This window comes from Erinaceus europaeus, chromosome 6 (genome assembly GCF_950295315.1).
Source record: "Erinaceus europaeus chromosome 6, mEriEur2.1, whole genome shotgun sequence".
In the NCBI taxonomy this organism is placed as follows: Eukaryota; Metazoa; Chordata; class Mammalia; order Eulipotyphla; family Erinaceidae; genus Erinaceus; species Erinaceus europaeus.
Window position 1 is genome coordinate 16916555 of NC_080167.1, and position 27686 is coordinate 16944240.

The 27686-nt window shown below is 49.2% G+C and overlaps 1 protein-coding gene across 1 annotated transcript; it reads right to left on the reverse strand.

The window, feature by feature from the left end:
- Positions 1-2618: 2618 nt before the first annotated feature.
- Positions 2619-26588, reverse strand: RILPL1 (Rab interacting lysosomal protein like 1). The gene is made up of 4 exons (XM_060193245.1): positions 26275-26588; positions 13520-13670; positions 3871-3989; positions 2619-2891 (listed from the first exon to the last, which is right to left on the reverse strand). The coding sequence occupies exons 1-4, from the start codon at positions 26581-26583 to the stop codon at positions 2634-2636; spliced, it is 837 nt and encodes a 278-aa protein (XP_060049228.1). The 5' UTR covers positions 26584-26588; the 3' UTR covers positions 2619-2633.
- Positions 26589-27686: the final 1098 nt, after the last annotated feature.

The following is a 27686-nucleotide window of genomic DNA, read 5'->3' on the forward strand; positions in this document are numbered from 1 at the left end:
CTCTCCAGCACTAATTGCCTTAAAAAATAATTGTGGTATGATTTCCATACCATAAAATGCATTCTTTTAAAGCGAGCATGGAAAGCAGAGGTTCTTGGTGCATTCCCAGTTACACAATCATCACCCCTATTTACTTCAGAACATTGTCATCACTCCCAGAGAAACCCCAGTAGCAGTTGTGCCCTCTTCTCCTCTCCTTTCAGTCCCCACAACCACCAGTCTACCTCCTGTCTCCACGGACCTGCCTTGGAAACGCACATAAACAGAATCGCAGTGTCTGCTCTTTCACACTGGCTACTGTCACTGAGCATGACTTTGAGGTCCATGTGGGTTGGAGCAAATCGTGGTACTTGATTTCAGAATAACTTCATGGCTGAGGAACATCTGTTTGGAGGGCATTTAAACCCATTTTATTTATCCACCCATCAGTGAATGGACAGTAGGGCTGTCTTCAACTTTTGCTGTTACAAATAACGAAACCATGTAGTTGTTATCCAAAAGATTTTCATGCCTGAAGCTCTGAGATCCCAGGTGCAATATATTCACCACCAGAAGTCAGAGCTGAGTAGTGCTCTGGTAAACAGAACAGAAAGAAAGAAAGAACAAAAGAAAGAGAGAAAGAAAGAAAGGAAGGAAGGAAGGAAGAAAGAAAGAAAGAAAGAAAGAAAGAAAAAAAAAAAAAAACAACTGCAGCCTGGTCACAGAAAATAAAGTGCTGGAATTTCATCTAGGAAATCCTAAATTCAATTCGAGGTATTGCATGTGCCAGAGTGACACTCTAGACTCTCTTTCTTACTCTTTTTCATCAACAGATAAATCTTTTGGGAAAAAATGATTACTAAAGAAACTAATAATGCTGCTATGAACATTTGTGTACATTATTTATGGACGTTTGAAAAAGCTCTTCAGCAGCTCTTCCATCTGGTTTTAGGTACAGGATCATTCTGTTATTTTTAGACAGAAACAGAGAGGCAGAGGCAGGAAGGGAGAGAGAATGAAAGCGACCACAATACTAAGCTTCTTTCAATGCAGTGGAGACCAGGCTCAAACTGGGGTGTGCACATGGCAAAGCAGCACACTATCCAAGTGAGCTATTTTGCTGACCTGTTATAGCTTTTTTTTTTCTCCCCTTATTTCTATGTATTTATTATTGGATATACACACAGAAAAATTGAGAAGGAAGGGGGCAATACAGAGGGAAAGAGGCAGGGAGACACCTGCAGTTTTTCCCCAGCAGATGGGGACCAGGGGCTTGAACCTGGGTCCTTGAGCACTATAGTGTGTGCAATGAACTAGATGCACCACTGCCTGGCCCCTCCTGTTTCAGCTTTTAATGTAATCTTTTTTTTTTTTTTTTTAAAGATTTATTTATTCATGAGAAGTGATAGCAGAGAAAGCACCAGACATCACTCTGGTACATGTGCTGATTGAACTCAGGACCTCATGCTTGAGAGTCCAATGCCTTATCCACTGTGCCACCTCCCGGACCACTGACCTTACAATCTTAGTTCTCCTGAGTATGTATCTAGCAGAAGGTGTTCCGTAGCTAAGTGAGTAGCATTTACTTTCCTTCTTTCCTTCCTTCCCTCCTTTCTTTTTTATTATTTTTATTTAATTTATTTATTTATTGGATAGAGATATCCAGAATTGAAAGGGGAAGGGTAACTAGAGAGGGGGAAAGACAGAGAGATACCTTCAGCCCTGCTTCACCACTCACAAAGCTTTTCCCCTGCAGGTGGGGTCCAGGGATTTGAATCTGGGTCCTTGCACATTATAACATGTGTGCTCAACCAGGTGCACCACCACCTGGCCCCATTCTTTCTTTCTTTTACCAGAGCATTGCTCAGCTCTGGCTTATGGTGGTGCAGGGGATTGAACCTGGGCCTTCGAAGCCTCAGGCATGAGGGTCTCTTTGCATAAACATTATGCTGTCTATCCCTGCATCTATTTTTCTTTTTCTTTTTTTAATTTTAAAAATTTCCACCAGGATTATCACTGGGGCAAAGGGCTTGCACAACAAATCCACTGCTCCCAATGGCCATGTTTCCTTCCCTTCCCTCCCTCCCTGCTTCCCTTTTTTACTTGATAGGACAGACATAAATTGAGAGGGGAGGAGAGATAGAGAAGGAGAGAGAACGAGAGACACCTGCAGACTTGCCTCACCATTCGTGAAGCTTCTCCCCTGCAGGGGGAGGGCAGAGGCTTGAACCCTGGTCCTTGAGCATTGTGATGTGTGTACTTAACCGGGTGTACCACTGCCCAGTCCCCAGCATCTATATTTATAAAATATTTTATTATTTATTTATCTTGGACAGAGACAGAGAGAAATTGAAAGGGAAGGAAAACACCTGTAGTAAGTACTGTTTCACTACTTATGAAGCTTTCCTCTTGTAGGTGGAGCCCTGGGTCTACACTTCTCTCTCCCATGCCCACTACATCATCTGTAATCATCTGAATAAATGAAGAAATGAATGAGAGGTGTCCTGTGCCCACCACTGTGCTCAATACACTGAGGCCTCCAGGGCCCAGCCCTCTCCGCTGTCACCTGGCTATGTGTTCTATCCTGGCCAGCAGCTTGCTCTCCCTAGGCTCTTTTCCTGAAGTACAGCAGGAAAATCAAGGCAGCCTTGCCCTCAATGGCTCAGCCCTGCCCACGACTCCCCACTCACCTCGGGCTCCTTCTCCCCGTTCTGGCTGAGCTCTCCCTGCAGCCTCTCCCGCAGTTTCCCCAGCTCGGCCCGAAGGCTGCCCATCTCCTGCTCCTTGGTCTGCAGATCGGCCTCCAGTTCCACCTTCTGCTCGATCAGGGCCTTGCCCTGGGCCTCCACTACTGTCACCCGGTGCCGGAGGTCGTGGTTGATCTTCATCAGCCGCGTCTGCTGCTGCTGCAGCTGGAGAGAGAGGGAGGCCACTGCGACAGGCCACCACTGACAGGAGCTTGTGTCGTGCACTGTGGTGAGCGTAAACCGCCCACAGGTACGCACCATTCATACAGCATCCAGCTTCAGTAGTCTGAAATTTGTTCCCGTTCTTAAATTGATTTATTTATGAGGGGGGCAGGCAGTGGCACACCTGGTTAAGCGCACACATTACCATGCACAAGGGCCTGGGTTTGAGAGCTCACTCTCCACCTGCTGTGGGGACGAGTTATGAGCAGTGACACAGGTATTGCAGGTGTCTCTCTCTCCCTATTTCTCTGTCTTACCAAATAAAGAAAAGAAAATGGCCGCCAGGAGCAGTGGATTCATAGTGCAGGCCCAGAGGCCTAGAGATAACCCTGAAGGAAAAACAAAAACAAAAACAAACAAACAAAAAATATGTGAGAGAGAGAGAGGGAGAGAACCAGAGTATCACTCTGGCACATGTGATACTAGGGACCAAATCTGCGACCCTCATGCTTGAGAGTCCAATGCTATCCACTGTGACACCTCCCAGCCCTCCCACCTCCCCCACGTCTCCATTCTCATAGTTCTGTGGACACCAGAGATGGACAAGTTGAATATCTGTAATGATCATTTTGTGACAGATGGGGGATAAGCCTCTTGTTAGTATACCATGACAGTTTTCCAAGAGAAGGGAGAAAGACACTGCCTATGTGGTGGGTTCCTGGAGCAGCCAGAGGGACCAGAAGTGCACTGGTTGGAGGCGACCTCAGGCTCAGCACTAAGACCCAGAGCTGGGGTTTGAGGAAACCCTGTTACTGGGCCTGTCCATGTTCCCTCATGCTGCTCTAGCAACGACGGGGATGAGGGCTCTCCAAGTTGACCGCAAGGTTCCTTCCCCATGGGGCCCAGGGATGAAGGGAAAAGGAGAGAAGGGGAGAAGGGGACCACCCAGAGAGAGGACACAGGGTTGGCACTGGTCACTTACAGCTTCGACATCCTCGTTTTTCAGCCCGAGTTCCCGGTCCTTGGCTCGAATCTCGTCGCGCTGTTTGTCTACCACCTCCTTTAGCTTCTTCATGACCTGCCGCTCCCGCTCTGACATGCCTGAGGGGATGGGGTACAGAGGCCGGGTGAGCCCACCTCCCTTCCTCAGGGACCCAGAGAAGGACAGGGTGAACTAGCGTGGCCCTAGAGAACACAGGTGACCTGACAGTGATAAACTGACTGAGGCAGGAGATAACACTCATATTGTTTACAGAAGGCCTTGGGGAAGTTCAGGGAAACCCATTTTGATCCAGAGACCAGAGACTCAGGGCTGAAACCCACTCAGGCCTTCATCCCTGCTTCTCTTTCACTTCTGGGACAAACACAGCTGAGCTTAAGGCCGAATAGAGAGATCTTGACAGCCTCAAGGCCTGGTCCTGTTTATCCCCAAACTCACAACCTATTTATCAAGAAATAGATAAAGGACTGAGAGGTCGCTTACCAGGTATAACACTTTACCCTGCACTGAGGACCCAGGTTCAAGCCCCGGCACCATGGGAACACCATGCAGAGCACCAACGGAAAGCTCTGTGAATGGTGGGGTGGTGCTGTGGTGACTTTCCTCTCTCTCTCTCTCTCTCTGCTTGAGTTTGGAAGGAGGCGGATGGGGCGGGGGGGGGGGGGGGTAAGTGCACTGGGAGTGGGACCATGTAGACCTTGCTGAAAATGGAAGACGAGGAAGGAAAGAAGATGTTTCCAGTTCCTACTTTTTTTTTTTTTTCTGCACCAGGGTTATCACAGGGGCTTGGTGCCTGCACCACTCCAGGTGGCCATTTTATTCTTTTCTGATAGAGACAGAGAGACAGGGGGCTGGGTGGTAGTGCAGTACGTTAAGCACACATGGCGCAAAGCGCACAGACCTGCATAAGGATCCCGGTTCTAGCCCTCTGGCTCCCCACCTGCAGGTGGTAGCTTCACAAGCGGTGAAGCAGGTCTGCAGGTGTCTTTCTTTCCCCCTCTCTGTCTTCCCCTCCTCTCTCCATTTCTCTCTGTCCTAACCAACAACAGCAGCAATGACAACAAGGGCAACAAAAATGGCCTCCAAGAGCAGTGGATTCATAGTGCAATGACCCAGTCCCAACGATAACCCTGGAGGCAAAAAAAAAAAAAAAAGAGGGGAGTCGGGCGGTGGCGCAGTGGGTTAATCGCAGGGACCGGCGTAAGGATCCCGGTTCGAGCCCCCGGCTCCCCACCTGCAGGGGAGTCGCTTCACGGGCGGTGAAGCAGGTATGCAGGTGTCTGTCTTTCTCTCCCCCTCTCTCTCTGTCTTCCCCTCCTCTCTCCATTTCTCTCTGTCCTATCCAACAACAAAGCAACGTCAACAATGGCAATAATAACCGCAACGAGGCTGCAACAACTAGGGCAACAAAAAGGGGGAAAAATGGCCTCCAGGAGCAGTGGATTCATGGTGCAGGCACCGAGCCCAGCAATAACCCTGGAGGAGAAAAAAAAAAAGAGTGGGGCAGAGAAGAAGAGAGAATAGAGTGGAGGAGATATCATAACAGAGTCTTGAATGCCTGAGGCTCCAAGGTCCCATGTTCAATTCCCCACACCATCATAAGCCAGTGCTTATGATAAAATAAATATAAAAAATACATATGTAAGAGGGGGAGAGACCTGAAGCACTGTTTCACTGCTAGTGAAGCTTCCCCTGCGGGGGGGGAGGGGTCCAGGGTAATGTGTGCGCTCTACCAGGCGTATCTGTTCTAGACTCTTGACTTTCAAGTGCTCTTTCTGGCTACTAAGCACCTTGTGTGTCTCCCATCTGACAAAAGGCAGCATGCAGTGATGGGGTCGCACAGACTCAAGCATGCCACCCTCCCCTACCCCCCTCCATCTTCAACATGACAGCTCCATGGCGCTGGGCTGGCCTCTCTTCCACATGTATAAACTAGGAATGACCACAGACCCTTCCCACAGGCTGCTAGAGACAGAACTGAGTTCCATCCCAGCCCCACCCTTCCCAATGGAGTCCCCCTAACAGGCTCTTCTACTTGGCAGCCTCAGAGAACACCTTCTACTATGTGCCCAACAGCCCAGAAACCAGAGCAACCAAGTGCTTGGAACACTTCCAAACCAGCACTTAACACACACACACACTCTCTCTCTCTGGCAAAGAGGAACACAAGTGTGCTCTATCCATGAAGCGGAGCACTAGTCTGTCTTCAAAAGGAAGGAAAAGGACAGCGTGAGCACTGGATGAAGTTTAAGGACACTGTGCTAAATCAAGACGCCAGAAGCCAGTCTCCAAAGGACAAAGTCTGTCTGAGCCCACTCACACCAGGCGCCTAGAACTGTCAGACTCAGAAAGGGAAACAGAATAGTGGGTGCAGGGGAAAACTGGTGCTTAGTGGGGTTCAGTCTTTTTTTTTTTTTTTTTTAAACAGAACTGTTTGGTTTTACCTTTTACCAGAACATTGCTCAGCTCTGGCTTATGATGGTGCCTCAGGCATGAGTCCTTTTTTAAAATTTTTTTAAAAATATTTTATTTTATTCCCTTTTGTTGCCTTTTTTATTGTTGTAGTTATTATTGTTGTTGTTACTGATGCCATTTGTTGTTGGATAGGGCAGAGAGAAATGGAGACATGAGGGGAAAACAGAGAGGGGGAGAGAAAGACACCTGCAGACTTGTTTCACCACTTGTGAAGCGACTCCCCTGCAGGTGGGGAGCCGGGGCTGAAACCAGTATCCTTATGCCGGTCATTGCACTTTGCGCCACCTGCGCTTAACCTGCTGCGATACCGCCTGACTCCCATGAGAATCCTTTTGAATCCTTATGAATAGTATGTTGCTTCCCCAGCCCAATCAGCTCTGGTTTATGATGGTACTGGTGACTGAACCTAGAAGCTCAGAGCCTCAGGCATGAGACTGTTTGGCAGAACCATTATGCTGTCTCCCCAGCCCCAGAACTTACACTCTGTTTGATGAAAAGAGCTTGAGGATTGGTTGCATAAGAATGTAAACACACTTCATAGCACTAGACTTACACTCACACATAGCTAAGATGGTCAAGTCTATATTCATTTCATAATAAAACATTATTTTTAATTAATTTATTTTTTCCCTTGTTGCCCTGGTTTTTCATAGTTGTTGTAGCTATTATTGTTGTTGTTATTGCTTCACTGTTAGAAAGATAAACACCTGCAGATCTGCTTCACTACCTGTGAAGCAACTCCCCTGCAGGTAGGGAGCCGGGGGCTTGAACCGGAATCCTTACTCTGGTCCTTGTGCTTTGCACCATGTGCGCTTAACCTGCTGCACTACTGCTCGACTCCCAATAAAACATTATTTTAAACCCATCAGACTCTGGGGGCCAGGCAGCAGTACACTGGGTTAAGCTCACCCATTACCATGTGCAAGGACCCAGGTCCTGCAGAGGGGGAAAGTTCTTCAGCAGTGAAGCAGGTCTGTAGGTGTCTCTATCCCTCCATCTTTCCCGACTCTTTCAATTTCTCTCTGACCTAACTAATAACAAAATAAACTACAACAGGAAAAATGGCTGCTACGAGTGCTGGAGCCCTAGCGATAACCCTGGTGGCAAAAGAAAGAAACAAACGACCTCCACCAGATTTCAAAAGACTTAAAATGAAAAAAGAAAAGTACAAATATGACTCCAATATATATACATACATGCATATACATACATATACACAGTGCCACTAGGATTATTGCTGGGGTTTGGTGCCCACATGACCATTCTACTGCTCCTAGTGACCTTTTTTCCTTCCCTTTTTCCTTTATCTCTCTTTCTTTTTTAATTATCTTTATTTATTTATTGGATAGAGATAGCCAGAAATTGAGAGGGAAGGGGTGATAGGGAGAGAGGGAGAGAGACACCTGTAGCACTGCTTCACCACTCACAAAGCTTTCCCCTGCAGATGGGCACTGGGGGCTCAAACCTGGGTCCTTGTGCACTGTAACATGTGCGCTCAACCAGGTGTGCCACCACCTGGCCCCCTCCTTCTCTTTCTTTCCTTTTGTTTTCTCTTCTTTTCCTCTCTCTCTCTCTTTCTGATAGAGACAGAGAGAAATAGAAGAGATGAGGGAAAAGGGAGGAGAGACACCTACAGTACTGCTCCACTGCTGGCGAAGCTTCCCTCAGCTTTCCTCAGGGGTTTGAACCCGGGCCCTCATGCATGCCAAAATGTGTGCCCCTCTGGGTACACTGGCCCCTATGCAATATATTTAGATATATAATATGTAATATATGTGTGTGATTTTTTGTTGTTGCTGGGACTACACAGTTGCTGGTCTTCAGATAGGGAGAGAGAAAGAGAGAGGGAGAGAGAGAAAAAGAGAGGGAGAAAGTTAAGTGTGTGTGTCTCAAATCTGGGTCATGGGTATAACAAAGCAGGAGCCTTCCCCAGTGAGCTATTTCACTGGCCCCTCAATAATTTTTTTATATTTATTTATTTATTTATTTTCCCTTTCATTAGCCTTGTTTTTTCTTATTGTTGTAGTTATTATTGATGTCATTGTTGTTGGATAGGACAGAGAGAAATGGAGAGAGGAGGGGAAGACAGAGAGGAGGAGAGAAAGACACCTGCAGACCTGCTTCACCACCTGTGAAGCGACTCCCCTGCAGGTGGGGAGCCAGGGGCTCGAACCGGGATCCTCTCGCTGGTCTTTGCACTTCGCGCCATGTGCGATTAACCCGCTGCGCTACCGCCGGACACTCCCCCCCACCCCCGCTATAATTTTTATGAAGTACCACACGTTGAAAGGAACTGCTAGGTGAAAAGCAACACAGGAATGAAACTACTTTCACCTGACTATTTGTTGTTGTTGCTGTTGCTTGCCCTTCTTTCTCTCTCATGTGAAACTGACTTCTCATTCTCTATCTCATCTGAAATAAAGTAAGTATTGAAAAACAACAACAGAAGAAGAAAGGAAAGAAGGAACCATCTGGTCATGTTTCCCTCCCCCTCCTGGTGCTGTAATTGTACAGAGTCCAAGAAGAGTTTCCAAACCTCCAAGTGTATCTTGGCACTCTTCTATCCACACCCCCTTCCAGGGCTTTGAGTCCTGTCAATCATTTTTGCAGGTGCCCGCTCTCCCTCCCTTCCATAGAGGCTGACAGAGTGTGTGAAAGAGACCACAGCACTAAAGCTTCTTGCAGTGTAGTGGGGGCCATCGAGCCTGGGTCTCACACATGGCAAAAGAAGCACTCTACCAAGAGAGCTATCTCACTCACACTCAGCACCCCCACATTCTTAGTATGCTCCTAGGCCTTGTGGGACACAGAGCTCTCGAGGAAGGTCCACCTTCCCCCTGCCTTCTCCCCACCCAGCCCCTGTCCCCAACCCCCATGTCCATTCTTCCTGCAGGTGGAGGACAGGCTCCAACCTTGTTCCCATGATTTCCCCTGAAAAATAAAAATAACCCCAGAGACACCCCAGAATCTGCTCAGTCTCTCCACCAGGCGGCAGGGCCCAGGGTCCCCCAGCCAATGCTAAGGTGAGTGGGAGCCACAGTGTGTGTGGATTCTGATGGCACCTGGAACAAGGCTCCTGCACACGAGGGTCATTGCCTGCAGGTCTCAGGCATTGCTGGGAGTCACTGAGGCAGACAGGGCAGCAAATCACTGCCAGAAAATCCTGGGGTGCCCTGAGGAGTTGGCACTCCCCTGTATGTTCAACACAGCCCAGCTATAGAACTGGGAAGGGAGTCGGGTGGTAGCGCAGCGGGTTAAGCGCAGGTGGCACTAAGCGCAAGGACCGGCATGAGGATCCCGGTTCAAGCCCCTGGGTCCCCACCTGCAGGGGAGTCGCTTCACAGGCAGTGAAGCAGATCTGCAGGTGTCTGTCTTTCCTCCTCTCTGTCTTCCCCTCCTCTCTCCATTTCTCTGTCCTATCCAACAATAACGACATCAACTACAACAACAATAAAAAGACAACAAGGGCAACAAAAGGGAAGATAAATAAATAAAATTACAAAAAAAATATTAAAAGAACTGGGAACACCCCAATACACCCATCCAAAGAGATCTGTGTACACATATGTTCTTGGCAGCACAATTTGTAACAGCCAAAACCTGGAAGCAACCCAGGTGTCCAACAACAGATGAGTGGCTGAGCAAGTTGTGGTATATATATATATATATTACTCAGCTATAAAAAATGGTGACTTCACCGTTTTCAGCTGATCTTGGATGGACCTTGAAAAATTCATGTTAAGTGAAATAAGTCAGAAACAGAAGGATGAATATGGGATGAACTCACTCTCAGGCAGAAGTTGAAAATCAAGATCAGAAAAGAAAACACAAGTAGAACCTGAACTGGAATTGGCATATTGCATCAAAGTAAAAGACTCTGGGGTGGGTGGGTGGGGAGAATACAGATCCAAGAAGGATGACAGAGGACCTAGTGGGGGTTGTATTGTTATATGGAAAACTGAGAAATGTTATGCATGTACAAACTATTGTATTTACTGTTGGATGTAAAACATTAATTCCCCAATAAAGAAATTAAAAAAAAAAAAAAGAATAGGAAAGCTATCAGGGGAGGGGATGGGATATGGAGTTCTGGTGGTGAGAATTGTGTGGAGTTGTACTCCTCTTATCCTATGGTTTTTGTCAGTGTTTCCTTTTTATAAATAAAAATTATATATATAAAAAAAAAAGAACTGGGAACACAACACCTGCGTGAGAGCAAGTCACAGCACCTAAAAGGGGGGAAACTCCAGAGTTCACAGCTGGGTAAATGGCCAAACAGAGATATGGTCTGTGGCCAGAGGAAAGCTCCCTAAGTCGGCACCTGCCGTGCCAGATGTGCGACCCAGGTGTATGCCCTAACACCACATGGGAGGTGCTATCACATTGAAAGACGCTCCAGTGCTCTGGTGTCTCTCCCTCTCTCTATGTGTCCCTCGTTATCTGAATGAAAAAGTGTCCCAGAACACTGAAATCGTGCACGCTGGAGGCCCAGGGCTCTATACCAAAGAAACAACAAGATAGGGTCCAACCATGCAGTGGATTATTACTCAGCTATAAAAAGGAATATGGGCACATGCTAAAAAACATCACGCTAAGTCAAAGAAACTACTCGCAAAAGACCATATATTTTGGGCTGTCAGAATATATATATTTTTTTAAGAATTAAGACTTTCTGGGGGGTCGGGCGGTGGCGCAGTGGGTTAAGCGCACGTGGCGCAAAGCTCAGGGACCGGCGTAAGGATCCCGGTTCGAGCCCCCGGCTCCCCACCTGCAGGGGAGTCACTTCACGGGCGGTGAAGCAGGTCTGCAGGTGTCTATCTTTCTCTCCCCCTCTCTCTCTGTCTTCCCCTCCTCTCTCCATTTCTCTCTGTCCTATCCAACAACAAAGCAACATCAACAATGGCAATAATAACTGCAACGAGGCTGCAACAACTAGGGCAACAAAAAGGGGGAAAAATGGCCTCCAGGAGCGGTGGATTCATGGTGCAGGCACCGAGCCCAGCAATAACCCTGGAGGAAAAAAAAAAAAAGAATTAAGACTTTCTAGAAACTCCTGAAGTTTCTAGAACTCTGTAGGGGAAGCTGAAAGAGGTAGGGCTGCATGGAAGAGCAGAAGCCACAGCTCACGGGCCCGAACTCACTGCCTCTCTGTCTGTCCTGGCTTCCCTGCACCTGCACAAGGCTTGGAGGGAGGGCTCTAGATAACCAGAGTGACAGCTGAGAGGCTTTGGCACCATACAGTTCTGCGTGCCCATCTTACTTTGGCAAATGTGAACCATTTCTGCAGCCCCAGATACCTGAGACTGAATTTAAGAGATGAGAAAAATACTGAGAGATGGAGAATCTGCCTCTGAGAGCTGTGGGCATTAATTGGTCACTATTTATGAATGTTAGCACTAATATCAGGTCCTCAGCAAGTGCAAACAATGTATTTGTTCATTTCTTTTTTTTTTTCTTCCTAAAGATTTATTTATTTATTAGAGAAGAGCAGGGAGAAAGAGAAGTCAGAACATCACTCTAGCTCTTGTAGTGCCCGGGTCCTCATGTTTGAAAGTCTAATGCTCTAGCCACCACACCACTGCCCAGGCTGCTGGTCTTTCTCTTCTTTTTTTCTTTAAAAACATTTTTTTTTGGGAGTCGGGCTGTAGCGCAGCGGGTTAAGCACAGGTGGCGCAAAGCACAAGGACCGGCATAAGGATCCCGGTTCGAACCCCGGCTCCCCACCTGCAGGGGAGTCGCTTCACAGGCGGTGAAGCAGGTCTGCAGGTGTCTATCTTTCTCTCCTCTCTGTCTTCCCCTCCTCTCTCCATTTCTCTCTGTCCTATCCAACAACAACGACATCAATAATAACTACAACAATAAAACAACAAGGGCAACAAAAGGGAATAAATAAATAAAATAATTATTTTTTTAAAATTAAAAAAAACATTTTTTATTATCTTTATTTATTGATTGAATAGAGACAGTCAGAAATCGAGGGGGGGGCTGGGCAGTAGCGCAGCGGGTTAAGCGCAGGTGGCGCAAAGCACAAGGACCGGCGTCAGGATCCCGATTCGAGCCCCCGGCTCCCCACCTGCAGGGAAGTCACTTCACAGGTGGTGAAGCAGGTCTGCAGGTGTCTGTCTTTCTCTCCCCTCTCTGTCTTCCCTTCCTCTCTCCATTTCTCTCTGTCCTATCCAACAACAATGACAATAATAATAACTCCAGCAACAACAACAAAAAAGGCAACAAAAGGGAATAAATAAATATTTACAAAAAAAAAAGAAATCGAGAGGGAAGGGAGGGATAAAGAGGGTGAAACAGAGAGACACCTGCAGCCCTGCTTCACTACTTATGAAGCTTTCCCCCTGCAGGTGGGGGCTGGGGGCTTGAACCCAGGTCCTTGCACATTGTAACATGTGCGCTCAACCAGGAGTGCCACCACCCGGCCCTCTCTCTTTTTCTTTTTTATATTTTCTGGTTTGTTTGCTTTTTTCTGCCCTGAGCCAGCCCCTCCCAAGCCAGCTCAGGTGGTCAGACCTTCAGTTCAAGTCACCAGGAGGTGAAGGGCAGAGATGGAGGGTGGGAATCTGTTGTAAGGAGCCTTTTCTTTTTTTTTTTTTTTTTTGCCTCTAGGGTTATTGCTGGGGCTACATGCGAATCCACTGCTCCTGGAGGCCATTTCCCCCCATTTTGTTGTCCTTGTTGTTGTCATTATTATTGCTGCCAAGAGTTGAACTTCTGTTGCTATTGTTGCCACTGATGTTGTTGTTGGATAGGTCAGAGAGAAATTGAGAGAGGAGGGGGGGCGGGGGGGAGAGAAAGATAAGACACCTGCAGACCTGCTTCACCACCTGTGAAGTGATCCCCCTGCAGGTGGGGAGCCGGGGGTTCAAACCAGGGTCCTTGCACCTTGCGCCATGTGCGCTTAACCCATTGCACTACCGCCTGCCCCCATGAGGAGCCTTTTTGCTCTATCCCATCAACTGAACACCTCCCATCAACTAAACACCTCTCTGGCGGAGTAATGACTCACAGTCCCATGACCACATCAGAAAAGGGCTGATAAAGCACTGAGCCCAGACGTGGGGGCTTTAATCACTGCTATCCATGGTGACCTGGGTGGGGACAGCAGGGACAGCTGTGTCCTTCCCTCCCAGCTGACTTCGCCTCTTACCTTCGTGCTTCTGGAACTCTTCCTCGGAAAAGCTGACATCCTTGTGGGAGAGGTTGGTGAGGAGCTGCTTGTTCTCTTCCTGCAGCTGGGCGATCTGGGACAGCAGGTCCTGCGCCTCCCCTCGCCACACGTCCTCCACCAGCTCCAGCTCCTGCAGAGGTGACAGGCACGCAGGGTCACAGCCCACTCGGGCCTGCAGACACAGCCTCCTCTGATGCACCCCCTCAACTCTGGGGTGCTGCCTGGGGTGGCCAGATGAGCAGACACCTCAGCCCATGTGTCAGCTTCCCAAAAAATTCACAGTGCCATCCTCTGGGCAGAGAGTTTAACTGTGCTGTTAGGACCTGGCCAGGCAGGAATGACCCAGGGGACAACCTAGAAGCTGGGTCCACACCTTTTCACTGTCAGTCAGGAAGGAGAGAGCAGCCCCAGATGACAGGGGCCCAAGCACTCCCATCCCTCTGGAAAGGTCACAGCTTGCGTCTTTGTTTGTTTGTAGTATCTTACTGGATAGAGACAGAGAAATCAAGAGGGAAGGGGGAGATAGAGAGCAAGAGAGACACCTGCAGCTGCTTCACCTGTTCTGAAGCTCTCCCTGCAGGTAGGAACCGGAGGTTTGAATCTGGGTCTTTGTACATGGTAATGGGAGCTCGCTCTACTGGATGTGCCACCACATAGTCCTGCGTCTTTGTTTTTGTTTTAAATACTTATTTATTTTTTCCCTTTTGTTGCCCTTGTTGTTTTACTGTTGTAGTTATTATTGTTGTTATTCATGTTGGCATTCTTGTATAGGACAGAGAGAAATGGAGAGAGGAGAGGAAGAGAAAGACGTGTTTCACCACCTGTGAAGCGACTCCCTCTGCAGGTGGGGAGCCGGGGGCTCCAACGGGAATCCTTATGCTGGTCCTTGCGCTTTGCACCATGTGCGCTTAACCGCTGTGCTACCACCCGACTCCTGCATCTTTGTTTTTTAAGATTTATTTATGGGGGGGGATGGGTGGTGGCACGCCTAGTTGAGTGCACATGTTACACTGCACAAGGATCCAGGTTTGAGCCCCTGGTCCCCACCTGCAGGGGGAAGCTTTGCAAGTGGTAAAGCAGTGTTGTAGGTGTCTCTCTTTCTACCTATCACCCCCTTTGCTCTCGGTTTCTGGCTGCCTACCCAATAAATAAATAAATAAGGCTAATTTTTTTTAAAAAATGTATTTATTTTCCCTTGTTTTTTATTGTTATAATTATTGTTGTTGTTATTGATGTCATCATTGTTAGAACAGAGAGAAATGGAGAGAGGAGGGGAAGATAGAGACGGGGAAGAAAGACAGACACCTGCAGACCTGCTTCACTGCCTGTGAAGCGACTCCCCTGCAGGTGGGGAGCCGGGAGCTCGAAACGGGATCCTTATGCCTATGCCGGTCCTTGTGCTTTGCACCACATGCACTTAACTTGCTGCACTACCACCTGACTCCCATAAAGATAATTTAAAAGAGAGAGAGAGAGAAAATAAACCAGAGCACCACTCTGGCTTCTGCAATACTGGAGACTGAACTAGGGAGAAGCTCATCCTCATCTAGCTTTGTGTGTGTGTATGTGTGCGTGCGCGCATGGCTGCACTCAGAAGGACAGACAGTAATAAGAGCCAGTAAGGAGATGGAAAGAACTATAAACGTCTTGACTGCTGCTGAAGATGTAATAGGGGAAATGCTGGGGAAGCATTACATTAAACATGTTTAAACACAGTTGCCACACCACCCAGCAATTCTACTCCTGGGCTCTGACTGAAATGAAAACCTACTTCTGGGCTGGGGAGACAGCATAATGGTTATATAGAAAGGTTTTAGGGGTTCAGGCAGTAGTGCAAGGGGTTAAGCGCACATAGTACAAAGTCCAAGGACCAGTTCAAGGATTCCAGTTGGAGCCCCTGGCTCCCCACCTGCAAAGGGGTCACTTCATGAGCAGTGAAACAGGTCTGCAGGTGTCTATCTTTCCTCTCCCCCTCCTCTCTCAATTTCTCTCTGTCCTATCAAATAAAGGGGGGGGGGAGGCCGGGCAGTAGCGCAGTGGGTAAACTAAGCACACGTCACGAATTGCAAGGACCAGTATAAAGATCCCAGTTAGAGCCCCTGGCTCCACACCTGCAGGGGTGTAGCTTCACAGGCAGTAAAGCAGGTCTGCGGGTGTCTTTCTCTTCTCCTGTCTTCCCCTCCTCTCTCGATTTCTTTCTGTCTTATCCAACAACAGCAGCAGCAATAACAATAATAATAATGATAACAATGACAACAAAAAATGGAAAAAAATGGCCTCCAGGAGCAGTAGATTCAAGGTGTAGGCACCAAGCTCCAAACGATAACTCTGGAGGCAAATGTGAAAGATTCTCATCAATGGGGAGGTGAGATTGTACCCATGTGCCAGCTGTACTGTAAACAATTAACAGCCCAATAAAATAATAAATAAATGAATAAAAAGAAAAAGGAAAAAGGAAAAGATTTTCATGCCTGAGGCTCTGAGGCCCCGAGGTCCCAGATTCAATCCCCTGCACCACTATAAACCAGAGCTAAGCAGTGCTCTGGAGTCTGTCTCTTAAATTAATAAACAAAACAAATATGCATATCTCTACATCCACTCAAAAGTCAGGTACACAGATGGACACAGCAGTATGACTCATAATAGCTCCCCAAAGAACCCAATTCCCCATCAACCAATGAATGCAAGGATGAGTGTGTGAATGAATGGGGTGTATCCATACAACAAAACATGATTCCAACTGTAGCTGAAGCACCAACACAAACTACAACATTGCAGGCACTGTGCCGAGGAAAGAAGCCAGTAACACACCAGGACCACTCCTATAAGGCTCCATCTGTGGAAATGTCCCGCCTAGGCAATCCTAGGATGACAGAAGGCAGACTGACAAGTGTCGGGGCGACAGGGTGGTGAGGACATGAGGAGTGACGGTTACTGAGTATGGGTTTTCTTTTCAGATTAGTGTCAAGGTTCAGTTGTTAGGGCCAAGCAGTGGTACATTGGTAGAGTGTACACGTTACTACGTGCAAGGATCTGGGTTTAAGCCCCTGATCCTCACCTGCTGGGGGGAAGCTTCCTGAGCATTGAAGCAGTGCTGCAGTTGTCTTTATCTCTGTTTTCCCCTTCTCTCTCCAGTTCTCTTTCTCTATCAAAAAGAAAGAAAAAAAAAAAGAAGGAAAGAGAGAAAGAAAGAAAGATTAGAAAAAGGGAGTCAGGTGGTAGCGCAGCAGTTTAGCGCATGTGGCGCAAAGTGCAAGGACTGGTTTAAGGATTCTGGTTTAAGCCCACCTGCAAGGGTAGTCGCTTCACAAGTGGTGAACCAGGTCTGCAGATGTCTATCTTTCCTTCCCCCTATCTGTCTTCCCCTCCTCTCTCCATTTCTCTCTGTCTTATCCATCAACGAAGACAGACAACTATAGTAACTACAACAATAAAACAAGGGCAACAAAAAGGGAATAAATAAATATTAAAAAAAGAAAGAAAAGAATCATGGCCAGGACAGGCACGAAGTCCTAGTGATAATGCTAAGACAGGTGGGGAAGGCAGCATAATAGTTATGCAAAAGACTCTCATGACTGTGTGCCTGTGGCTCCAAAGTCCCAGGTTCAATCCCCCATGTCACCATAAAGTAGAACTGAGCTGAGCAGCTAAAAAAAAAAAAAAAGGCATGAAAAATTGAATTGGCTGTACTGACAGGTGTACAATTCTGTGGCTGGGCTAAAAATGACTGACCTGCGTGCTTAAAGTGGATGAACTGTACTGTACATGAATTACAGTCAATACAGTTATTGAAAGAAAAAGAAAAAGGTATTTTGTGGAACCATAAACCAAAGAAAACATTTGCCGCTGCAGTGTATGTAAGGGTGGTTCACAAAAAAAAAAAAAAAAAAAAAGGGTGGTTCACAGCACAGTGACCTGAGTCTGAGTCCACTTTCTACCACTTACCATGTGGCTCGGGACACATTATTCTACATCTTGATGCTGTAGAAATGAAGACCAGTGGTCCGCTGTTGTTAAAATTCGGAGGCTCTTGCCGGCCGGCTAGCTTCACGGGTGGGTAACAGAGACGCGGAGACAACGGCTGGGCAGGGAAGCTGTATTTCTTTATTCAGGAACAACGATTCATAAACTAAGACAAACTAATCACCAAACAGAACTTGGCTGTCTCTTTGCGGCGGCGCAAACACTCTCTCTTACTCTGGAACTCAGGAACTCTCTTACTCTGGAACTCAGGAACTCTCCAACTCTGGCACTCCCCGAACTCTCTCTCAAACTCTCGAACTCTGGAACTCTGGCGGGGTCCCTAGGGGCGGGGCCTAGTGGGCCCGCGAAATTAACAGGACTGATGCAATTCTCTTGGCAGGGGAGAACTACCCAAAGTAAAGCATACAACAGTCCGGAGGTGGTGCAGTGGCTAAGGCACTAGATTCTCAAGCATGAGGTCCTAAATTCAATCCCCAGCAGCACATGTACCAGAGTGATGTCTGGTTCTTTCACTCTATCTTTCTCACTAATTAATAAAATATTTTTTTTAATGAGGAATATAGTGTGATTAGTGTGATATTTACCTTGGAGGGCCGAGTATGTGAGTGTGCTTGAGGCTCAGAGGTCCCAGGTTCATTCCCCAGCACCACCATAAGCCAGAGCTAAGCAGTGCTTTGTTGAAAAAGAGGAAAAACAAAAACAAAACAAAACAAAAAAAACTAGAGTGGGGCCAGGTGGTGGCAGAGTGTCCATACGACTATGTGCAAGGACCCCTGTGCAAGCCCTCACCTGCTGGGAGGAAGCTTCATGAGTGGTGGAGCAGTGTTGCAAGACTTTCCTTCTTCTCTGCCTCTGTTTCTCAGTCTCTTTTTTTATATTTATTTATTTATTTATTTATTTATTTTCCCTTTTGTTGCCCTTGCTTTTTTATTCTTGTTGTTATTAGTATTGTTGTTGTTATTGATGTCGTTGTTAGGACAGAGAGAAATCGATAGAGGAAGGGAAGACAAGAGTGGTAGAGAAAGACATATACCTGCAGACCTGCTTCACCGCCTGTGAAGCGACTCCCCTGCAGATGGGGAGCCGGGGGCTCAAACAGGGATCCTGAAGCTGGTCCTTGCGCTTTGCGCCACGTGCTTAACCCGCTGCACTACTGCCCGACTCCCTGTTTCTCAGTCTCTTTACCTCTATTAAATATGGAGGGATCACAGAACTTTGGTGATGGGTGGAGTGTGGAATTATACCCCTATAATTTTATCATCTGGTAAACATTTTTTTCCCCAAAGCACTGCTCAGCTCTGGTTTATGGTGAGGTGTGTGTGTGTGGGCTGAACCTGGGACTCTGGAGCCTCAGGCATAAGAGTCTCTTTGTATCACCATTATGCTGTCTACCCTCAAGCATAAATAAATATTTAATCACTAATAAAAAACAAAGACTGTGTGGAGTGGTATTCAATGTCCAGCAATGTCCAACTACGGACAAGTTTGCCTGTTTCTGGGCCGAACCAGCCCCTCCTGAGCTGACCACGTGGCTGCATCCTCAGCATCGCCTCCACTACCGCCCACCTCCTTAGTCAGGAAGCTTGGGCATTAGCTGGGCTAGGGAGAGGTAGTCACCAAGCATCTGCACAGCTGCTTCAAGGTCACCAGCAGGTGGAGGGCAGGGACGGAGGGTGGAAGCAGTGGTAGAACAAACAGGTGGACAGATGCAGGTGTGGTCTGGAGACAAGAGCCAGGCAGCCCTCGCCCCTCTACTCCCCGCTACGTAACGGCCCCTCTCTTAGACACCACTCTGGCCACTCCCTGCATCCCTCTTTTTTATTTTATTTTATTTATTTATTTATTATTGGACAGAGATAGAGACAAATTGAGAGGGGAGAGACAAGAGAAGGAGAGAGACAGAGAGACACCTGCAGCCCTGCTTCACTACTCGTGAAGCTTTTCCCCTGCAGGTGGGGGCTAGGGGCTTGAACCTGGGTTCTTGTGCACTGTGACGTGAGCGCTTAACTAGGTGCATCACTGCCTGGCTCCCCATCCTTCTTTCTTATTTATTGGATAGAGACAGAGAGAAATTGAGAGTGATGGGAGAGGTTGAGAAAGAGTGACGCCTGCAACACTGCTTCACCACTTCTGAAGCTTCCTCTCTGCAGGTTGGGACTGTGGGCTTGAACCCAGTTCCTTGCTTATGGTAACATGTGCATTCAAGCAGGTGCTCCACCACTCAGCCCTTTCTTTCTTTCCTTTATTTAATTTAATTTTTTTGCCTCCAGAGGTATTGCTGGGGTTCAGTATCTACACTATGAATCCACTGCTCCTGGAGGCCAGTTTTCCCATTTTGTTGTCCTTGTTGTTACCCTTGTTTTTGTCGTTATTATTGTCATTGCTATTGTTGTTATTGGGTAGGACAGAGAGAAATGGAGAGAGGGGAGACAGAGAGGGGGAGAGAAAGACAGACACCTGCAGACCTACTTCACCGCCCGTGCTTCACCGCCCGTGAAGTGACCCCCCCGCAGGTAGGGAACCGGGGGCTCGAACTGGGATCCTTATGCCAGGACTTGTGCTTTGTACCATGTGCGTTTAACCCACTGTGCTACTGCCTAAACACCAGCCCTTTCTTTCTTCCTGGATTTATTTTTGAGAGAGAGAACACCAGAGCATCACTCTAGCACACACAGTGCTGGGGGTTGAATTCGGGACCTCATGTCTGAGAGCTCAGTGTCTTATCCACTGAACCACCTCCTGGACTACTAAGCAGTCTTTCTTCATAAGTCAGAAATTAGAGGAAACTTAAAAGCAGATCAGGACTGGGAGGTAGCTCAAAGGGTAGATCACTTTTTTTTTTTTTTGCCTCCAGGGTTACTGCTGGAGCTCGATGCCTGCACTACAAATCCACTACTTGTAGAGGATATTTTTTCCCTTCTTTGTTGCCCTAGTTTTTTGTTGTCGTTGTTGTTGTTATTGTTATGTTGCTGTTGTTGGATAAGACAGAGAAATCGAGAGAGGACAGGAAGACAGAGGGGGAAAGAAAGACACCTGCTGACCTGCTTCACTGCCTGTGAAACGACCCCCCCTGCAGTTGGGGAGCAGGGGCTCGAACCGGTATCCTCAAGCTGGTCCTTGCGCTTTACGCCATGTATGCTTAGCCTGCACTACCGCCCGACACCCATACTTTTTTTTTTTTTGCCTCCATAGTTATCGCTGGGGCTCAGTGCCTGCATTATGAATTCACTGCTCCCGGAAGCCATTTTAAAAAAAAACTTATTGGATAGGGCAGAGAGAAATGGGTGGGGGTGAGGACACAGAGAAGAAGATAGATACAGCTGCAGACCCACTTCACCACTTGTGAAATGTCTCCCTTGCAGGTGGGAAGCAGGGGCTCGAACCTGGATCCTTGCATGGGTCTTTACACTTAGTACTATGTGCCCTTAACTGGGTGCTTTATTGACCAGCTCCCAATCACATACTTTACCATGTTCAAGGACCCGGGTTCAAGCACATGGCACCACACAGGGGTACTATTCATGGCACAGGAGGTGAGGAGGGGGCAAGCAGCTGCTCCATGAGCAGTTGACTGGTGCTTTGGTGTCTCTTTTTATATGAAATAATAATTATTATGACTATTACCATTATTATTATTTTAACCCTGAGCACTGCTCAGCTCTGGTTTATGATGGTGCTGGGATTGAACCCGGAACCTTAGAGCCTCTGGCATGAAAGTACTCTGAATAATCTCTATGATTTTTCCATGGTCCTCTCTCTGAAAATGAAAGGGGAAAAAAAAAAATGAGAGCAGTGGAATCTCAGGCCTGAGCCCTGGGAGGCAAACAGACAAGCCCACACAAATCCATGCACTCACACTGAAATTGCAGTGTCCCAGAGAGAGGCCACAAGCGGCTGGTGTGAACCCAAGTCTTCCAAAGTAAGTTAAATTAACACCAGACAGCCTGGCTGAATCGCTTGCTTGGACAGTGCTCTGCTGTATGTGACCAAGGATCGAGCCTGGATCCTACCACATTGAAGGAAGCTTTGGTGCAGTGGTCTATTTCACTCTCTATTTCTACCAAAAAAGAGGAGGAGGAGGAGGAGGACGGAGAAGAAGAGGGGAGGAGAAGTAGCAAAATATCTCAACTTTTCTTGCACCTGTATGTAGAGATCTGTGTCAACCCACTGTGACTCTCTTACAATCTAAATGCATGCCACATCGTCACACTGCACAGCAAAAGCTAGTACAATGGTATGTCCTTTGGATCTCAGTAAATATTCCCCCCCTCCCATTGGAAACATGTTGAAATAGTATTCTAGACAGACTGGGTTGGGTAAGAGATGTTATTAAAACTAAAATCTTTATATATATATATATGTAATTTATTTTCCCTTTTGTTGACCTTGTTTTTATTGTTGTTGTAGCTATTGTTGTTATTATTGGTGTCGTCATTGTTAGGACAGAGAGAAATGGAGAGAGGAGGGGAAGACAGAGAGGGGGAGAAAAAGATAGACACCTGCAGACCTGCTTCACCGCTTGTGAAGCAACTCCCCTGCAGATGGGGAGCTGGGAGCTTGAACCGGGATCCTTATGCCAGTCCTTGCGCTTCGCACCACTGCACTTAACCCGCGGTGCTACGGCCCAACCCCCGATGCTCAACTTTGTCTCTCTGTCTCTCTTCTATGCCTGTTGTGAAACTTCCTCTCCCATATGTAATAAATAAAAACATGACTGTTTTAAAGACATAAGTAAAGGACTGGGGAGGTAGTATAACGATTATTCAAAAAGGTTCTCATGCCAGAAGCACCAAAGTTCACAAGTTCAATCCTCAGCACCACCATAAGCCAGAGCTGAACAGTACTCTGGTGAAAAAAGTAAATCGAATTAAATTAACCTCCTTTGTACTTTCCTATTAATGTCACAGGTCATTAGACATTGCTGCTGGGCAGTTGTGCAGCGGGGTAAGCGCACATGGTGTGAAGTCAAAGGAAAGGCACAAGGATCCCTGTTCCCTAGCTTCCCACCTGCAGTGGGCTGCTTCACAAGCGGTGAAGCAGGTCTGCAGGTGTCTGTCTTTCTCTCCCCACCTCTGTCTTCCCTCCTCTCTCCGGATTTCTCTCTGTCCTATCCAGCAGCAACACAGCAATGGCAACAATAACAACAACAACAAGGGCAACAAAATGGGGAAAATGGCCTCCAGCAGCAGTGGATTCCTAGTGTAGGCACAGAGCCCCAGCAATAACCCTGGAGGCAAAGAAAAAAAAAAGGACATTGCTGTGAGCTCACCTTGCACTAGAACGACAAATCTAGCAGGACAAAGATCTCCTCTGTTGTGGTCACTGCTGCCTCCAAGGACAATGGCCAGCACACAGTAGATGCTCAACAAACACATTTTTAAATGTTTTTTTTAAATATTTATTTTATTTATTCCCATTTGTTGCCCTTGTTGTTTTATTGCTATAGTTATTGTTGTTATTGATGTCATTGTTGTTGGATACGACAGAGAGGAATGGAGAGAGGAGGGGAAGACAGAGGGAGGAGAGAAAGGCAGACACCTGCAGACCTGCTTCACTGCCTGTGAAGCGACTCCCCTGCAGGTGGGGAGCCGGGGGTTTGAACCGGGATCCTTATGCTGGTCCTTCCGCTTTGCGCCGCCTGCGCTTAACCTGCAGCGCTACCGCCCAACTCCCAACAAACACATTTGTTAAATGAGTATGTCAACAACACGTGCTGCTGATCCCAACACGCAGTTGCATCTGGACCACATCGAAGGTCCACTGGTGTGTTCGTCCTGTCTTCCTCACCAACCACCGGCTGCCTGAATTGAGTCAAAGTCCAGCTTCCCTTTTCTCTGTGCCACCCACATCACCTAGGAGGACACTGTATGCTTTGACCCACCAGCAGGCTGAGCGGCCAAGGCGACCCAGACAAGACCGTGCGTGGCCTGGGCCTAAGTAATAAACAGCTGGTGAAAGGGAGAGTATGTGCTTCACTAGAGAGCACTTCTTGAGAGAAAATGAGAGAGAAGGAGCCCAGGTGGCAGCACACTGGGTTAAGCGCGTATAGTACAAAGCGCAAGGATCCGTCAAAGGATCCAGGTTCGAGCCTCACAGCTTCCCACCTGTAGGGGGAGGGTCGCTTCATAAGTAGTGAAGCAGGTCTGCAGGTGTCTACCTTTCTCTCCCCCTCTCTATCTTCCTTCCCCTCCTCTCTCAATTTCTCTGTGTCCTATCCAAAAAAACAGAAAAAATGACCACAGGAGCAGTGGATTCATAGTGCTGGCACCAAGCCCAAGCAATAATCCTGGAGGCAATAAATAAATAAAGAGAGAGAGAGAGGAAAGAAAGAAGGTAGGAAGGAAGGAAGGAGAATGGGTGGGAGTGGAGGAGGGACATAGGACCAAGGACACACTAGGAGGAATTTTGTGTGTGGAAATAACACCTCAAAGAGCATCTGAGCTTATGGAAGCAAAACAAAAACAAGCCATATGAGCTTCTCTTGATCCCCAAAAATATAATCTCCAAGGGGACAGGAGATGGGGTGGGGTATTCACCTCTGATGTGTGAGCTGAGCCTGTGTACACAAACAAGCACGCCCTGGCTCTGAACACACCGCCGTGTTTACTTCCCCGCACTGGCTGAGGGCGTCCAGAAGCGACAAGTACAGCTGGCCACACATTCCATCCGACGACAATGGCAGGCCTGGTAGCCTCTGATGGTGCCCAGAGCTCCCTCCCAGCCCAGAGGCAGCAGAACGACACACCCTGGGGTGGAGACGACGGGTGCCAGGTGACCTGTATGACCTGGGCTAAGCCCCCACACTTGTCGCTGAACCTCTAGGAGGAACAGGGGGATCTGGAGGGTAGGAGCAGGGGTGCCTGGAGGAGCAGGGAACTAGCCTGCGAGCATCCCATGGAAGCCCCTTCCGGTTAACACTTGGAAGGCCCGGGTACTGGCAGAGGTCACCAGCCTACTGTTAGTGCCCCATTTCGGAGCTGCAGGACTATTTTAGAACCTGTGGGACACGGGGCCAGGCAGTAGCACACCAGGTTAAGCGCACATTGTATGAAGCACAAGGATTGGTGCCAGGATCCCGGTTCGAGCCCCTGGTTCCCCACCTGCAGGGGGTCACGTAACAAGCAGTGAAGCAGGTCTGCAGGGATTTATCTTTCTCTCCCCCCTCTGTCTTCCCTTCCTCTCTCGATTTCTCTGTCATTTCCAACAACAATAGTAGTAACACAACAACAACAAAAATGGCCTCCAGGAGCAGAAGATTCGTAGTGCAGGCACTGAGCACCAGTGATAACCCTGGAGACGAAAAGAAAAGAAAAGAAAAGAGAAGAAAAAAAAAAGAAAAGAAAAGAAAAACTGTGGAACAGAGAAGCTAGGTCACTTGCCCAACATCACACAGCTCTGGGGCTCCAATATGTCCAAGCAGGCTAAATCCTAAGTTCCTACTCCTGGGCTTCATGACGTTGATGACAGGGCCTGGTCATGGTCAAGCTCCCAGCATGAGCACAGAGACATTACCTAACTTGGGAGCTTGAGTTTCCTTCCGGACCCCGTGACAAGAGGACCTGGGAGGACAGGCACTGTCAACCCTCCAAACTCCCGTGCTCGTGAGGCACCCTGGGTCTGCCCTCAGCCAGGTCAGATTCAGCCAAGGCTGCTTTCCTTGCAGACACAGAGTAGTACAATAAACTTGCATGTCTGAGGGCCTGAGGTCCCAGCAGTTCAATCCCCAGCAGAATCAGGGCAGTGCTCTGGTTAAACAAGAAAAGCAAAGAAAATACAGGGTCCTTATATTTACACAATAGGTGGTGGCTTGCCAGAAGGGTTCAGAGAGGCCAAGTGTATTTCCTGAAGCTACACAGCAAGCCAGAGCCTGCTCAGGCACACTGATCCCTCAAGGAAAGGCGTTTCCTTCCATTCTCAAGCTGAAGGGTCTGATAGAAGTTTCCTGGGCTGAGGGCTGAGGTTAGAGCAGGAAGCCACATGTCTCCCACTTCCTTCTCCAAAGACACCTCGTCTAGACTCCAGATTCCAGAGCTTAGAGGGGCAGAGGCAGAGCCTTCCAACTGTCTCCCATCATCTCTGTCCCCCAATTCAAACAGGGACTCCAGACTTACCCCAGGGCTAGCTGCCCAAACCACCCCCCCCACACACACAGAACATGTTTTTCCTCCTGTGAAAAATGAAGATAATTCCTGCCTCCCAGAGTTCTGCAAAGATTTGAGCTAGAAGGAACCCAGGACCCAGTTTGCAAGCAGGGACCAGGAGACTAAAGGGGTCAGTGCTTCTGCTTTGGGGAGGGGCCGAGGAGGGGGGGATCCAGCGTGGGGAGCAGAAAGGGGGGGTGCTGGAGTCACTTCTGGGAATCACACTGAAGGTCAGGGGGACTTATTTCATTCTGACAAAGAGTAACATTATCCAAGTACTTTACCTAGACCATCCCATTGAACTCTGCTAAGAGGGGCTCTCTCCCTTGCGACATACGATCAAGCTCAGCGCAGAGAAGTTAAGTGACTTCTCAAGCTCACACAGCTACTAAACGGGCAGGGTGGACTCGGAGCCCATTCAGCTCTCAGAATCGACCTCCAATCTCCTGGGTGGCATAAGCCAGGTGTCCCCCGGCGAGGTCTCCTTCCCGCTCTCCTGCCCCACCCACCGGGTCCCAGTGTCCACTCGCTGTGCAGACCCGGAGGCGCGCCCACAGCCACCCTGTGCGCGCCCACTGCCTGGATGGGCAGACTGAGGCCGCTGCCCACCTTCTGGTGCTTGCGCTCCTTCTCGATGCGGTCCATCCTCTCCACGCGCAGGCGGTCCAGCTCCAGGCGCAGCTCGTCCAGCTCGGGCGCGACGTGGTGGCGACTGACCAGCACCTCCAGGATCTCCAGGACGCGCACGACCTTGGGCATGAGGCGCGCGATGGCCTCGCAGCCGTGCTGGTCGATGACCCGCTCGAACTCGTGGCCCACGAGCGACGCGATGTCGTACACGTCCATGACGGTCAGCTCCGCCACGTTCTTCTCCAGCGCCGACTCGGCCGCCAGCGCCGACCCCCGCTCCTCCTCCATGGCCCTCCGCCCGGCCCCCGCAACTAGTGCAACTCCCAAACTTGCGGCGGCCCCGGCGGCGGGGCCGGGCCCCCTCGCGCCGCTCCCCGGACCCGGCCGGGCTCAGCCGGCTCTCGGGCGAGGGCGCAGCGGACGGACGGGCGCGGGCATGGACGCCGCGGGCTCGGAGCGAGGGCCGCGCCGGAGCGGGTCTGGGCGCCGGCTCGGCCGGGAGCTGCTCCCGGCGGGGAAGGCGGGGAAGGCGCGCCTGCGCAGGCCCGGGGCGCCTCCCGAGTTGGGATCCGACTTGGGCGCAATGGAGGCACGGGGTCTGCGGCGAGGAGCCCCGCCGCCCGCGGAAACCGCCCCGCCCTAGGGTCGCCCCCGCTCCCGGGCCCAGCAGGGATCGGCGGCCCCGCGCGGCTTCTCCTCCGGGAAACTTTGGCGATGAGGCCGGGGGGGTGCTCCCCCCGCCGGGAGGCCGCGCGCCCCGCCCCGATCCCGGCCTGGCTAGGGGCGCCCCCCGCTCCTGCCGCCCGGGGGCGCCCCCAGCTCCGCCGGCTGCTGGCTCCTCCTCCCCGCTCCGCCGGGAGAAGCAGGGGCGCGCGCGGTGGGGGCGTCTCGGATGGGTCGTTGCGTCGGGGGCGGCCCCTGCGTTGGCGAGAGGTGGAGGGGAGGGGGTCATGAGGGGCACCCCATGCTAGAGAGGCGGTGAGAACCTTCCAGCCCCAACAGCCTCGCTGGCGACTCTGGGAGGTGACGGGGGTCTCTGCCTGCGAAGCGCCTCCGCTGCCCCGCCCGAAGAAACACGTCCTTAGGCGACTCCTTGTGACATAAACACCACTTCACAGAGGACTGGAGGTTGAGGGTGGGATCCCAGCACGAGGAGTGTTCTTGTTCCAAGCATCTGCCCTTGAGGTCTGGCGAACTCTATGCAACAACCCCACCACCACTATCCCCTACTCAATAAAGTTCCTGACCCCCCACCCCCACACACACATCCTCATAGGACAGAGGTCCTCTTCTGCATTCTGCATTGCTGGCTGTCTTGTCCCAGCCAAAAGTGGTTGCACTTTCCCTTCGATTGACCTTGAAGGCTGGAAGAAACCTTGCAGCCCACCCCC

Excerpts from the sequence above, each read along its gene's own strand:
- RILPL1 (XM_060193245.1), bottom strand. The coding sequence starts at position 26,583 with ATGGAGGAGGAGCGGGGGTCGGCGCTGGCGGCCGAGTCGGCGCTGGAG. Across the intron at positions 13,671-26,274 it reads AGGAGCGCAAGCACCAGAAG|GAGCTGGAGCTGGTGGAGGA; the intron begins GTGGGCAGCGGC and ends TCACCTCTGCAG. Across the intron at positions 3,990-13,519 it reads AGAGTTCCAGAAGCACGAAG|GCATGTCAGAGCGGGAGCGG; the intron begins GTAAGAGGCGAA and ends CCATCCCCTCAG.